Here is a 15,429-nt window from a genome sequence, read left to right on the forward strand (position 1 = left end):
TGTGCCATTTCTCTATTGGCTGAAGAAACTTCGGGGATGCTTCTCCTTCCAGCCCATTCGACCAGGCACTTCCCAGACTATTTGTGTTTATTTATTTTATTTTATTTAGTTTGCCACTCCTGTACAAGATCACAGGAATAAGTTATCTTGTGAAATATATTGGACTCCAACACCCATCACACTCAGCCAGCACGTGGGATTTGCAGCCCATCGCATCTGGAGAGGAACGGCTTCAAGTCCAGCAGACACCCACTTTAGATTCATCCATCTATCCATTGAACTACGTTTCCCGGCATCCCACTGGAAGGGCTTTTACTCCCCATCGGCCAACGAAACTCCTCCATTTCCAAGCCGCCGCAGAAACAGCGCCCTCTGCCGCCTCAGAAGCAGGCTTGGAGGAACGTTAAAATATCCGCGCCTAAAAAAAAAAAAACTCCACCTCCCAGCATTCCTCAGGGCGGGCGTGGCGAGGGCGGCTGCGCGGGAAGAGGGGCTGGGCTGAAGCGTGGGAGGGCGGCTGCGCGGGGAGAGGGGCGGGCCTTAAACGTGGCAGGGCGGATTATGTCCATTCTGTCAGCAAACCATGGCTGCGACAGTTGTTGGGGATCCTCCTTCGCTCGCTGTCGCCTCTTCCCGGCCGTCGGGGGATGCCGACTCGGGGTCCCCTCACATAGCGGCGCTGATCCTGGCTCGAGGCGGCAGCAAAGGGATCCCGCTGAAGAACATTAAGCTCCTGGCTGGCGTCCCGCTGATTGGCTGGGTACTGAGGGCAGCCCTGGACTCCGGCGCCTTCCAGAGGTCTGCGCATGCGCGAATGTCAACGTTCTTTCTCCCACTCCCGGTTTTTTTTTAATGAAGCGACAGTTCTTTTGTCTGCAACAGAAACTTCCGGCTTGCAATGCGATTCCTTAAGGAATTTCGTGCAATTTCATGATCAAAGCGTAACACAGGGCTTAATTGTCGTTATTAGAAAGCACGCGCTCTCAGAATCAGTAAAATCTAGGATGGGCTTTTGGGTGGGGTGGCTTTTTAAATATATCTTGCAAAAGTTTCCAGCAGGTGTGGGTATAGAGATATATTGTTAATTTCATAGCATGGTGCAAATTGCTTATTTGTACCCTATGACTATCATTAAGTGCTGGACCTTATGATTCTTGACGAATGTATCTTGTCTTTTTATGTACACTGAGAGCAAACGTACCAAAGACAAATTCCTTGTGTGTCCAATAGCAGTTAGACTTATATACCGCTTCATAGGACTTTCAGCGGTTTACAGAGTCAGCATATTGCCCCCCACAGTCTGGGTCCTCATTTCACCCACCTCGGAAGGATGGAAGGCTGAGTCAACCTTGAGCCGGTGAGATTTGAACCGCCAAACTGCAGCTAAGCAGTCAGTTGAAGTGGCTGCAATACTGCACTCTAACCACTGCGCCACCTCGGCTCAAGTGTCCAGTCACACTTGGCCAATAAAGAATCCTATTCTCTTCTACTCTATTCTATTCTATATCAGGTGGGATGAAGGCTTATAGGGTTTTATGTTGGGGGTTTTTAAATACAAGCTGCAGGGAATCACCCATGCGTGAGTTGGGCAGCTACTTGTCAGCAAAGTTGAGAAAATCGTCATTTTCATTCCAGTTTATTAAAAAGATTTTTTTTAAAAAAATGGCAATCAAGTCAAATGTTGAATGAAATATCTATAATAAATTGTGAGGCTTCACTTATGGTGCACCCTTTATATGCTTTGTAGGTAGTCCCTGACTTATGACCACGATGGAGTCCACATTTTCTACTGTTAAGTCAGACGGTTGTTAAGTGGCCCATTTTATGACTTTTTGCCACCGTTGTTAAGTGGATCGTGCGGTGATTAAACGGCTCTGGCTTTCCCCCCCCTGACTTTGCTTGCAGAAAGTCAACTGGAAAGGTGACTCATGGTGACCACATGACCCCAGGGCAGTGCAACCCTCATAAATACATGCCAGTTACCAAGTGTCCAAATTTTGATCGTGTGACCATGGGGATGCTGCAACGGTCATAAGTGTGAAAAATCAGAATCGGGAGAGAGCTGGAAGGGACCTTGGAGATCTTCTAGTCCAGCCCTCCTGTTCAAGCAGGAGATCTTATACCGTTTCAGACAACCGGCTGTCCAGTCTCTTCTTAAAAACCTCCAGTGATGAAGCACTCACAATTTCTGGAGGCAAGTTGGGTGATCATAAATGACTAAGTTTCTTTTTTCCAGTGCCGTTGTAACTTCAAACCGTCACCAAAGGAATGGTTATAAGTCAAGGACTACCGGTGTAATTATTTAATTAAATGTACAGTATGGGCTCTCCAACACCAGTTCATTTATTAAATCTACTTGTTTAAAGAAATACTTGCAAGGTTGCGCTTTCTGCTTCATCGAAGAGGGTATTCAGTTTATTATAAGAGCCCGGATGGCGTAGTGGTTACAGTGCAGAGGTGGGTTGCTCCCGGTTCGGCCCGGCTCAGGCGAACCGGAAGTAACAGCGGCGGGAGGCTCCCCCCACCCGCCCAGACACTTCTGTGCATGCGCACAAGCGAACCGGTAGTAAAAAAAAAAGTGGAACCCCGCCACTGTTACAATGCAATTTTGCAGGCTGACTTGGCCAACTGTCAGTAGTTCGATCCTGACCGGCTCAAGATTGACTCAGCCTTCCGAGGTAGGTAAAATGAGGACCCAGATTGTTGGGGGGGCCATAGGCTGACTCTGAAAAAACCGCTTAAGAGAGGGCTGTAAAAGCACTGTGAAGCCGTATAGAAGTCTAAGTGCTATTGCTATTTCTATTTCAGAGCGGGGGGGGGGGGGGTTGATTGGGAATTGAAACTAATCCATATATTTTCAGATTGTTTCTCTGAGGTAGATAGAAGTATCTTCCTATTCTGCTTCCTTCTTGAGGGAAAAACAGAAAGTTAAGTTTTTGCGGAGACTGTGCAGCACTTGGTATAAAAGGGTGAAAAGTATTTCAAAGCGTATGTGGGCAAAAAGATAGAACCAGTCTGTCCACCTTAAATTAAACAGCAGTAAATGTACGTTTTGAAGAGAGAGAAAATGCAGCAGACTTACAGCATTGCAGAGGGTGCTAGATGTATGCCTTAATATCCCCCAAGGACTCTCTTTTTTGCCTCCAAATCTGAAGTGCTGCACAATCTTTCTGTTTGCAAACATGATCTGCCCATTTTACAGATTGGAAAATTGAGGCCAAAAACCCTTCGTGATTTTCCTAGAGGTCTTTGGTTGAAGAGAATGCTTTTAACTATTTGCTTTTCCAAAAAAGGTTCAGTGGGGTGGGTGGGATACGAGATAAAGAATTGACTCATATCTCAAGGCTTGTCGTGTTGTGTCACAGCTTCCCTAACGGGCCAACAATATTGCTGCTCCCTTTGTCTACCCACAGTGTATGGATTTCCACAGATCACGATGAAATTGAGAAAATTGCCAAGCAGTTTGGAGCTCAGGTTCACCGGAGGACCTCGGAAGTGTCTAAAGATTCTTCTACCTCTTTGGATACCATTGTGGAGTTTCTCCAATATCACGAGGGTATGTTGGTGCTTTTTTAAAAAAGTATTGCTTTGGCAGATCTTTCAGCTTTCATTCTCTGGATTTGAATGCAGGTATGTGTGAAGTTTCCAGAAGATGACCTAATTAATTTACGAGCCTCGAGACAAAGTTCAAAAGAAATCCATTCATTTATTAGGATCAACATTTTGGCATGTTCTTCTGTGGAGCCAAAACTGATTTCCAGTTAATGGCCTTTGCACTTTACCCCTAACTCTCAGTCTGTGTCATAAATCATATCCACCAATGAAGTTGTAGAAATATGAGATCCGACTCTGGCTAAAAGTATGCATGGAATCCTCCCTCCAATGTCAAATTTGATAATAGTCATGGTAACGCTTTACAAATTGACAGTATCTCTAGTTTAATTTAAAAAGGGACTAGGGATGATATGATAGCCGGATTCCAATATCTGAGGGTGTCAGAGTTTTGCAGCGTGACTATTGTTATGAGATAAACCCAGGAGCACAGCACAGCACACAGCACACAAAGCCTTTAGACAATTGACAGTGGTTGACAATTGACAGAGAGATAGAGATCGCTCCTTATCTCCTCCGTGTTTTTCTCTCATGACTCCAGAGGTTGACGTCGTAGGAAACATTCAAGCAACTTCCCCTTGCCTGCATCCCACCGACCTCATCAAAGTGGTCAAAATGATCCGTGAGGATGGCTTTGACTCAGTCTTTTCAGTCGTGCGGCGGCACCAGTTCAGATGGAGTGAAGTTAAAAAAGGAGGTAAGGGAGGGGCATCTTTCGGACTGGAAATTATTGCTTATAAAAACTTCAGATTGATTGGCCTCAAACAAGCTGGCTCCCTCGGCAAAGAAATGGAGATGATCACCATTCCCCTAGAGCCGTGATGGCGAACGTATGGCATGCAAAACCTTCTCTGTGGGCACATACACCGTCGCCAGCTGCTTTTTACGGGCGCCGGAGCACCAGAAAATGGCCAAAAAACAGATCATTATTCTGGACATTTTTGAACTGTTTTCAGGCTGTTTTTCATGTCATTTTCAGGTGGTTTTCAGGCTGTTTTCAACCTACAAACAGCCTGAAAATGGCCCCCCAAATACCCAGGAAATTGGTTATTTCCGGACCATTTCATGCCGTTTTCCAGGCAGTTTTCAGGCAGTTTTCCAGGCCATTTCAGGCTGTTTTCCAGGCCATTTCATGCCGTTTTCCAGGCCATTTCATGCCGTTTTCCAGGCCATTTCAGGCTGTTTTCCAGGCCATTTCATGCCGTTTTCCAGGCAGTTTTCAGGCTGTTTTCCAGGCCATTTCATGCCGTTTTCCAGGCCATTTCAGGCTGTTTTCCAGGCCGTTTCATGCCGTTTTCCAGGCAGTTTTCAGGCAGTTTTCCAGGCCATTTTCATGCCGTTTTCCATGTCGTTTTCCAGGCCATTTCAGGCTATTTTCCAGGCCATTTTCATGCCATTTTCCAGGCCGTTTTCTAGGCCATTTCAGGCTATTTTCCAGGCCATTTCAGGCTGTTTTCCAGGCCATTTCAGGCTGTTTTCCAGGCCATTTTCAGGCCGTTTTCCAGGCCATTTCAGGCTGTTTTCCAGGCCATTTTCATGCCATTTTCCAGGCCGTTTTCTAGGCCATTTCAGGCTATTTTCCAGGCCATTTCAGGCCGTTTTCCAGGCCATTTCAGGCTGTTTTCCAGGCCATTTTCAGGCCGTTTTCCAGGCCATTTCAGGCTGTTTTCCAGGCCATTTTCATGCCATTTTCCAGGCCGTTTTCTAGGCCATTTCAGGCTATTTTCCAGGCCATTTCAGGCCGTTTTCCAGGCCATTTCAGGGTGTTTTCCAGGCCATTTTCAGGCCATTTTCCAGGCCATTTCATGCTGTTTTCCAGGCTGTTTTCATGCTGTTTTCCAGGCCTTTTTCATGCCATTTTTCATGCTGTTTTTCATGCCGTTTTCCAAGCCATTTTCAGGCTGTTCTTTTGCTTTCTGGAGCTCTGGCGCACGTACGCATGCCTGCACGTTCACATACCTTCCAGTTTGGGCACTCAGTGCCAAAAAGCTTCACCACCCGTGCCCTAAAGTCAGACATAGAATAGAATTCTTTAGAATTACAGTGGCACCAAATCCATCTTTTCACACGCCCCCCCCCGCCCTTGTTGTTTTAACAGTCTGTGAAGCGACCGTCCCTCAAAATCTGAATCCTGCCAAGCGCCCTCGGCGACAGGACTGGGATGGCGAACTTTATGAAAACGGATCGTTTTACTTTGCCAAAAGAGCCTTGATTGAAAAGGGATATTTGCAGGTGGGTGCGCCAATCCTGTTCGTCCCTCTTTTGCCGCAACGCTTCTGAGTTCGGTTTCTGAAGACGTTAACGTATTTTTCAGAGTATAAGATGCACCAAAGTTTCGAAGAGGCAAATTTTTTTTTTAAAAAAAGGGTTTTGCACTCTGAAACCTCCCCCAAATGGCCTGATTTTCGTGGAAATGGCCCATTTTTTCCCCAAAGGTGCTACTTACCACCCATAAAGCCCTCCATGGTAGTGGATCTGAGTACTTGAGAGACCGCCTCCTGCCAATTACCTCCTTACGATCTATTAGATCACACAAGATTAGGCCTCCTCCAAGTTCCATCCGCCAGTCAGTGTCGACTGGCAACTACGCGGAGAAGAGCCTTTTCAGTAGTAGCTCCGACCCTTTGGAACGATCTCCCCATGGAGATTTGTACCCTCACCACCGTCCAGACCTTCCGCACAGCCCTCAAGACCTGGCTATCCCGTCAGGCCTGGGGATAAAGATTGTAATCCGTCCCCACCCGAATGATGAATGAATGTTGTGTTCTATTTTTACTTATGTATTGTTTTATGTCTTACTGTCTTGTATTCCCCTCCCCATAAATTGTAAGCCGCCCTGAGTCCCCTCAGGGAAAAGGGCGGCCTATAAATAATAAACCATAAACCATAAAAGAAAGGCATGAAAATAGCCTTTAGGGGGCTTGCAGAATGTTCCTGGGGGGGTGCCCCCACCCCCAAACATGAGCAAAAAATGGCTCATTTTTTGCAAAAAGAGGTCATTCTTTTTCAAAAAAAATTGCATGCATAGCCTTTAGGAGGCTTATAGAGTACTGCTGGGGTGGGGGGGAATTGAGCAAAAAAAAACCTTAGAGCTACAGAGCTAAGACCCGCCCAGGCTCTAAAGCGTTCTAGCTCTCATTGAGTGATCTTGTTGCTATGCCCCATTTCAGTTCATGAATATACTCTGACAGTATCTTCTGCGTCTTACTGGGTCTAGAAGATAATGATCTATAATGTTAATCTAGAGCCGTGGTGCCGCAGCGGCTAGAGTGCAGTATTGCAGGCTGAATCTGCCCACTGCCAGCAGTTCGATCGTGACCGGTTCATGGTTGGCTCTGCCTTCCATCCTTCCAAGGTCGACAAAACGGGACCCAGATTGATGGGGGGCAATATGCTGAATCTGTAAACCGCTTAGAGAGGGGCTGTGAAACATTATGAAGCGATATATAAGTCTTAAGTTCTATTGCTACTGCTATCTTTCACAGCTTCAGGGTCTTTAACACGGTCACAGGTCTTTCACTCCATGACGTTCTAAAAGGTGGGTGAAAAAAGGAGATTTGCTTGCAAATTGGGCTGGAATGCAATTTCTGTCTCTCCTCTGCAGACCTGTGCCCGTACATAACCCCTGTGGAAACCCTGGCCCGCGTTCAGGATGTGCCCTCTGGTGTGGGCATGGATGGTTGACTGACGCATGCTTTCATTTTTACTTAGGGCGGGAAAATGGCGTACTACGAAATGCGAGCCGAGCACAGCGTGGACATAGATGTGGATATAGATTGGCCCATCGCGGAGCAACGGGTCCTAAGGTAAGCACCAAAACTGGTTTCCTCGGATGGTTGCGGTGATGTTCTCCTCCTTTAACAGAATAGAATAGAATTCTTTATTGGCCAAGTGCGATCGGACACACAAGGAATTTGTCTTTGGTGCATAGGCTCTCAGTGTACATAAAAAGACAAGATACATTTGTCAAGAATCAATAAGGTACAACACTTAAGGATAGTCATAGGGTACAAATAAGAAATCTCGTAGTTCTAGGGTGTACCATCAGCAGGACAAAGAGGTACCCTTGTGGAGTTCTTGGTGCTCTCTGAACTTGGTTGTTTTCTTGCAGACGTTTCATTACCCAACTAGGTAACGTCATCAGTGCTTGAAGGGAATGCAGTTAAGCTACCTTCTAGTACTGGTGCTCTTTACTTAGCTGGGTAATTAAACGTCTGCAAGCTCAGAGAGCACCAAGGACCCCTGATTTCAATCCTGACCTACAAAAGGATCTTTTCTCTAGATACCCTTGTTCAAGAACAGGTCCATATACCGTATTTTTCAGAGTATAAGTTGCACCTTTCCCTCCCCCCCCCCCCAAAAAAAGAGGGTGAAAATCTGGGTGTGTCTTATACACTGAATACAGCATTTTTGGCCTCTCGAAACTCCGCCCCCTTTGCAAAAACGTATGTGCAGAGGGTTTGGGACTCCTGCAAAGTGCTCCTGGGGGCTGGGGAGGGCAGAAATTAGCAAAACATAGGCCGGGTTTTGCTCGTTTGTCCCCCCCCCCCCAGCCCCCAAGAGCACTTTGCAGGAGTCCCAAACCCTCTGCATGCCCCGTTTTTCACAAAAAAACGAGCCATGCAGAGGATTTGGGAGGTCTGCAGAGTGCAAAAACTTTTTTTTTTAAATTTACCTCTTCAAAATCTTGATGCGTCTTATACTCCGAAAAATACGTTAAGTTGAAGAGAAGGATGGATGTAGCTCCCAAATAAATATTAGTCTTACTTTATTTGGCAAGATTTCTGCTCTTCTAAGGGTTCCAGGCAATGTACCTATCTGTCCTCCAGCATTATCTTCGCAATAAGCAAGATATGTCAGGCAGACAGAAGGACTGATTCAAGGACATCCCAGTGAGATTTCATGTTTGAGGCTGGACTAGAACTTTGAGTCCCTCTGATCTTAGCAACATATGTGAATCGTAGGCACCCACATGCAGAAAAACTAGTAGGCTGCAGAAATTTCCTGACAATTAGAACAATCAATCAGTGGAGCGACTTCCCTCCAGAGGTTGTGATTACTCCGCCACTGGAGTTAACCACTGGCAGTTTTGGCAGTGCGACCAGTACTTTATTATGAGATAAACCCAGGAGCAAAACACAGCATACAGAGCCTTCAGACGGTTAATAATGGTTTATATATATACACAGAAATATATGCAAACATTTACATGCAGAGATAAATCCTTTACCAGCTACGAATACAAGGAGAGAAATGAAATACACGATGAGAGAGAGAAACTCCCTCTAATAGTCACCTATATAGAGACTTGTGTGGACCTCCCATCAGAGTCTTAAAGAGGCGATGCCTGTATTGCTGAAATCATCCTCATTGCATCAGGTCGAATACCCATTTGTCCAGAATGATAGAAAGTCTCCTGCTTGAGCAGGAGTTGGACTAGAAGACCTCCAAGGTCCCTTCCAACTCTGTTATTCCGTTACCTCCTCAAGGGGAACCATGCATTCTTTTTTCCTCTTGGTCTTCCAGCCTTCTTCTTGCCCATAGAATGCAACATAAGTAAACTGGGTGGTCCCCACCCCCCACCCCGCTTTACCACGATTGTAAACCATATTTCCAGATACGGCTATTTTGGGAAGGAGACCTTAAAGGAAGTGAAGCTTCTGGTTTGTACCATTGATGGATGCCTCACCACCGGTCACATCTACATCTCCGAAGATGGGAAAGAGATGGTTTCCTATGATGTCAGAGATGCGGTTGGAATCAGTCAGCTTCAGAAAAGAGGCGTCGAGGTACATCTTAATTATCGTCTTTGGGGATAGATTTTTAGGAGAAGGATTTCACAAAATTTCTTTGCCCTTTATTGGAAAGGAGGTGGACTTTTAATTTTCATGGGGGGGGGAGGGGGGAGGCCAAAATGTCAAAACATGTCCCCGTTGCTCGAGTGTATGGAGACATCATGGAGACGGTGAGAGCGGAAGGGACTTACCCTTATCCCCAGAGCTTGGGTGGGGCTTCTAAAAGCCTTTCGTTCGTCCAGGTGCGGCTGATCTCCGAGAGGGACTCTTCCACCAAGGCGGTCTTCACCTCGAAGTTGGGCTGCCCCGCGGAAGTCGGGGTGATAGACAAGCTGGGTGTCGTGGAGAAATGGCGGAAGGCCATGGGGTTGTGCTGGAAGGAGGTGGCATATTTAGGTGAGGCCCTTTCCGAATGCGATTGCTGATTGCGTTGGCTCTGCTGGAAGTTTCCGGAAAAGTTGGCTTCCTCGAACGAGGTTTCCGTTTTTCTGCTTTATGTTTCAGCTGCTTCATTATTTCCTCGGCGGATGGTTTTTGAGTTTCTCTCAATCATTGGAAGCAGAAAAGAGAGCAGGTAGTCCTCGGCTTACAACCATAATTGAGCCTAAATTTTTGGTGGTTAAGTAAGATACTTGTTTTACCTTAACAAACTGCGGCAAGAAAGGTCGGGGTTGGGGAAAATCTCGCTTAACCAATGTCTTACTTAACCACCTACATTTTGGGCTCGATTGTGGTCGTAAGTCGAGGACTATCTGTATATGACTGAAACTGAAGGACTTGGAGGTCCTTAAAGAGAGTCCCATCCTCACTGATCTGATCGAGAACAGCAAGTTCATTTTTACCTCAGATAGTATGGAATAAAGCAATGTTTTAAAATCTTGGCAACTTGGAAGATGTTTGGACTTCAACTCCCAGAATTCCCCAGTCAAACAGTATGCTGGGAATTGAAGTTCACAATTGTGGGTGTAATTCGAGGACTGCCTGTACATCAAATCATCTTTTATATTCAAAATCAGTTTTCAGAATGACTACAACCCAAGGCTTTTAAGAGTCTGGCCCTTGGTTTCCAATCCCACCATTTATTTTCAATTATCATATTTTTCGGAGTATAAGACGTAGCAATAGCAATAGCAATAGCAGTTAGACTTATATACCGCTTCATAGGGCTTTCAGCCCTCTCTAAACAGTTTACAGAGTCAACATATTGCCCCCAACAATCCGGGTCCTCATTTTACCCACCTCGGAAGGATGGAAGGCTGAGTCAACCCTGAGCCGGTGAGATTTGAACAGCCGAACTGCAGAACTGCAGTCAGCTGAAGTAGCCTGCAGTGCTGCATTTAACCACTGCGCCACCTCGACGTACCCACCCCTGCAAAAAAGAGGGTGAAAATCTGGGTGCGTCTTATACACTGAATACAGCATTTTTGGCTTCCCGAAACCTTGCTCCCTTTGCAAAAATGGCCATGCATAGCCTTTAAGAGGCTTGTAGAGTGCTTCTGGGGGCTGGGGAGGGCAAAAATGAGCAAAAAATGGGCCGTTTTTTGGTCGTTTTTCCCCGTCAGCCCCCAGGAGCACTCTACAAGCCTCCTAAAGGCTATGCATGCCCTTTTTTGACAAAAAATGGGCTCGTTTTCGTGAAAAACGGGCCGTTTGTGGGAGGTCTGCACAGTGCAAAAACTTTTTTTAAAAAATTTTTTTTTGCCTCTTCAACATCTTGGTGCATCTTATACTCCGAAAGATACGGTATCTCAGAAACGCCTCTAACAACGTTTAACCGATTAAAAACGATTTAAAAACCGTGATTGTTCACCGAAGGTGCTTTTTCTTCTCCCGTCACCGCAGGAAATGAAGACTCGGATGTGGAGTGTCTCAAGAAAGCCAGCATGAGCGCCGTCCCTGCGGACGCTTGTCCGGCTGCACAGAAAGCGGCGAGCTACATCTGCAGGTCCAATGGCGGCCGCGGGGCCGTTCGGGAGTTCGCCGAGCACATCATCCTTTTGATGGAAAAGGTGAATTCGGCTGGAAAAAACTTGGGCCGAACAAGCTAGCGAAGTCGCCTCCAAGCAGCGTCTCTGCGAGAGACGGAGTTCTTCTTGGTTGATTTGCTGGGGGGTGTCTTTCCTCTGCTTGGCTTTTGACATTTCCAGGATCCAAAAAAGGACCCCGACGAGAATCTTTAAAATATCTGCTTTATTATTATTATTATTATTGCACGGGTGACGGAATCGTTACTGAATTGACGCAGAGCCAAAGTGGCAGGAAAACCCAAGAAATCCAAAGACACGTTATTGCCGGACATGTCAGTGGAGATTCTCGTTCATCCAGGTCATGTAAGGTGCTTTTTTTTTTCCCAAGAGGCAACTGGACTTTCTTCGATTTTCTTCTGAAGACATTTCGCTTCTCATCCAAGGAGCTTCTTCAGCTCTGACCGGATGTGTGGGGAATGGAAGGATTGATACTCCTTGCAGACAGCTGGTCCGTTGCATCCTTTTTGAGAGTCGTTGACGCCACCTGGAGGTTTATCCGCGTCTTTAGGATCACCTGAGTGGTGCAAATGGTTCCTGTAGTCTGCCATTTTTTTTCCACCTCTGGAAATCCATTCCCACTTCCACACCATTCAAAGGGTGTTCATCCCAAATTGTACAGCTAAAAGTCTGTAGAGATTCTCCGTGGAGCCTTCTAAGAGCCGAGGTGGCGCAGTGGTTAAATGCAGCACTGCAGGCTACTTCAGCTGACTGCAGTTCTGCAGTTCAGCGGTTCAAATCTCACCGGCTCAAGGTTGACTCAGCCTTCCATCCTTCCGAGGTGGGTAAAATGAGGACCCGGATTGTTGTTGGGGGCAATATGCTGACTCTGTAAACCGCTTAGAGAGGGCTGAAAGCCCTATGAAGCGGTATATAAGTCTAACTGCTATTGCTATTGCTATTCTCGGAACTGTGGGAAGGACTGTGTTGTAGAGTGGAGAGAGATGATGTCATATCCCACCCCCCTCTGTTCAGTTTCGACATAGATGGCCCCTCTTTGACTCCCTGTTTCAAACCAGCTGTCTGCAAGGAGTATCATTCCTTCCATTCCCCACCACCCAGTCAGAGCTGAAGAAGCTTCTTGGATGAGAAGCAAAACGTCTTCAAAGAAAAAAAAAACCAGTTGCCTCTTGAAAAAAAATATTGCCGGACACGTTTCCTAGAAGGCTTGAAAAGTTTACAGCCTTATTCCGATTTTTTTTTTTAATTATTAAATTATCTTAGGTTTGTTTCTTGACTTGTTTGTTTTTGAAGCCTTATCATTCAGGCCAGGGGTCTTCAAACCTGGCAACTTTAAGACTTGTGGACTTCGAACTCTCAGAATTCTCCAGCCAGCTCTGCTGAGAGTTGAAGTCCCCAAGTCTTAAAGTTGCCAGGTTTGAAGACCCCTGATTTAGGCAAAAATAAGTTTGTTAAAAATAGAAGCACTAGGAAAAAATGCTGTTGTTTTTTTTAAAATTCTGGCTACAGTGCCATGCCATTGTATAAGGCAGTGTTTCCCAACCTTGTCAACTTGAAGATGTCTGGACTTCAACTCCCAGAATTCCCCAGCCAGCATTCGCTGGCTGGGGAATTCTGGGAGTTGAAGTCCGGACATCTTCAAGTTGACAAGGTTGGGAAACACTGGTCTAAGGAACCGATGACCGTGTACGGACATCAAATGGAACTTAATATTTTGCCAGAGGGGGTCTTCTAATTTCTGAAGTCTCCCGACCGGTAGGAGTATACCTTCTTGATTTTATGTTCAAGATTCTCCATAACAAGCTTTCTTTTAGGCTGTCCCTCTAGGTTGGCTCCTCTAAGCCAACATGTCTCCATCTTGGCAACTTTCAGACGTATGGATTTCAACTCCCAGAATTCCCCACTCAAGCCATGTTGACTGGGGAATTCTGGGAGTTGAAGTCCATAGGTCTTAAAATGGACGAGGTTGAGAAATGCTGCTCTAAGCTGAATCACACAGGTGATAATATCCTGTCACCTGTTCAGTTGAAGAGCATCAACTTTGGAGAGGGGTCTGAAGTTGCAAATAATAATCAAGGAGTGGGGAAAGGCAGGGGCAGGGCAGTGATGCTGACTGGTCAGAGTCCTATCATTTCCTTTCCTGAATTTGAGGAGGACAGATTCGAGCAGGTGGTCAATCTTTAAAGGTTTATGGGCCACCGGGAATGATAAAAGACTTCCGTTGTGAATTCCTTGAGGTGGACTTGTTGATGGGATGACCCAGCTCATCTGCTCGGCTGCATTGCTGAGCAAAGTCTTCTTCTGAGCTGCTTGACACAAGTTCTCCCCCTGATATTGCACCTTCCTCCCCCAGGCCCTGGTATTCAGCCGGTTTCGGACCGGTTAGCAGAAATCGCAGGTTGGCCCTCCCCCCCTAGCCCCGGCTCTATGCCGTCCTATTTAGGCAAATTTTTGAGGCTGGGCACATGCGCAGACTAGCGGTGCTGAATTGTGGCCCTTTTATGACTTATGGGCTGGGGGACTTCAACTCCCAGAATTCCAGAATGACCCTTTTATGACTGGTTGACTTCAACCCCCAGAATTCCAGAATGACCCTTTTATGACTGTTTGACTTCAACTCCCAGAATTCCAGAATGACCCTTTTATGACTGGTTGACTTCAACTCCCAGAATTCCAGAATGACCCTTTTATGACTGGTTGACTTCAACTCCCAGAATTCCAGAATGACCCTTTTATGACTGGTTGACTTCAACTCCCATAATGACCCTTTTATGACTGGTTGACTCAACTCCCAGAATTCCAGAATGACCCTTTTATGACTGGTTGACTTCAACTCCCAGAATTCCATAATGACCCTTTTATGACTGGTTGACTTCAACTCCCATAATGACCCTTTTATGACTGGTTGACTCAACTCCCAGAATTCCAGAATGACCCTTTTATGACTGGTTGACTTCAACTCCCATAATGACCCTTTTATGACTGGTTGACTCAACTCCCAGAATTCCAGAATGACCCTTTTATGACTGGTTGACTTCAACTCCCAGAATTCCTGGCTCAAGAATTCTGGGAGTTGAAGTCCACCAGTCGAAAAAAGGCCATCGTTCTTCCCCTCTGCCCTAGACAGTGATCTGAGGTGATCCCGTTTTTTGTAGATCCGATCTTTTGCACCTGGTGCCCTTCTGTTCTCTTGAGAGCAGCCATTGGATAATGAAGGAATATCTTTAGGAAATTAAAAAAAGCACTTAATGAGAGATGGAAATCGGGTGTTTTTCTTCCCCTTGCTACCTCAGATTCGGGGGGAGGGCCCAGTAAGATGGCAGCAGAACATTCCCATGTTCAGTTCAAACTTGTAGCACCCAAAACGTGCCTATTCTGAAGGAAAGACATGGCAAGGCTCATGTCCATGACCGTTGCAGTGTCCCGGGGCCAACTTTTTGTGCCCTCCTGGCAACTAAGATGGAAGCCAGATTCATTTAACCACCAGATTGCTAAGTTAACAAGTGCGGTGTTCAGAACTTTGGCAGCAAGAACGGTCATAAAATGGAGCAAAACTCACTTAAGAACTGTCTTGCTTAGGAAACAAGTATGTTGGGCTCAGCTGTGGTCGTACACATTACGCCCGAATCCAACCACGCGGGTTGGCTTCACCTCACACGCTAAGACTTATCAAAGCTCAGAAAGCTTTGCGTGTTCCCGGACTGTATCTGTGAGCTCTTTAACTTTAAGGCAGGGGTGTTCAAAGTTGGGAGCTTTAAGACTTGCAGACTTCAACTCCCAGAATTCCCCAGCCAGCTGGGGAATTCTGGGAGTTGAAGTCCACAAGTCTTAAAGTTTCCAAGTTTGAACACCCCTGCTTTAAGGTGATTGAATCATCTCATCTAGAGCCGAGGTGGCGCAGTGGTTAGGGTGCAGTACTGCAGGCCACTTCAGCTGACTGTTATCTGCAGTTCAACGGTTCAAATCTCACCGGCTCAAGGTTGACTCAGCCTTCCATCCTTCCGAGGTGGGTGAAATGAGGACCCAGACTGTGGGGG

The 15,429-nt window shown here is 46.2% G+C and overlaps 1 protein-coding gene across 1 annotated transcript; it reads left to right on the plus strand.

Moving 5' to 3' along the window:
* The first annotated feature begins 519 nt into the window (after nucleotides 1-519).
* CMAS (cytidine monophosphate N-acetylneuraminic acid synthetase) lies at nucleotides 520-12,601 on the plus strand. Its single transcript, XM_087722760.1, has 8 exons — nucleotides 520-798; nucleotides 3,414-3,556; nucleotides 4,154-4,309; nucleotides 5,711-5,844; nucleotides 7,324-7,418; nucleotides 9,230-9,401; nucleotides 9,650-9,803; nucleotides 11,250-12,601. Exons 1-8 carry the CDS (start codon nucleotides 584-586, stop codon nucleotides 11,453-11,455), a joined length of 1,275 nt encoding a protein of 424 aa, XP_087578886.1. The 5' UTR covers nucleotides 520-583; the 3' UTR covers nucleotides 11,456-12,601.
* The last annotated feature ends 2,828 nt before the right edge of the window (nucleotides 12,602-15,429 follow it).

Source organism: Thamnophis sirtalis, unplaced genomic scaffold (genome assembly GCF_051295495.1).
Source record: "Thamnophis sirtalis isolate CommonGarterSnake01/CBP01778 unplaced genomic scaffold, rThaSir2_p1.2 scaffold_9, whole genome shotgun sequence".
Taxonomy (NCBI): Eukaryota; Metazoa; Chordata; class Lepidosauria; order Squamata; family Natricidae; genus Thamnophis; species Thamnophis sirtalis.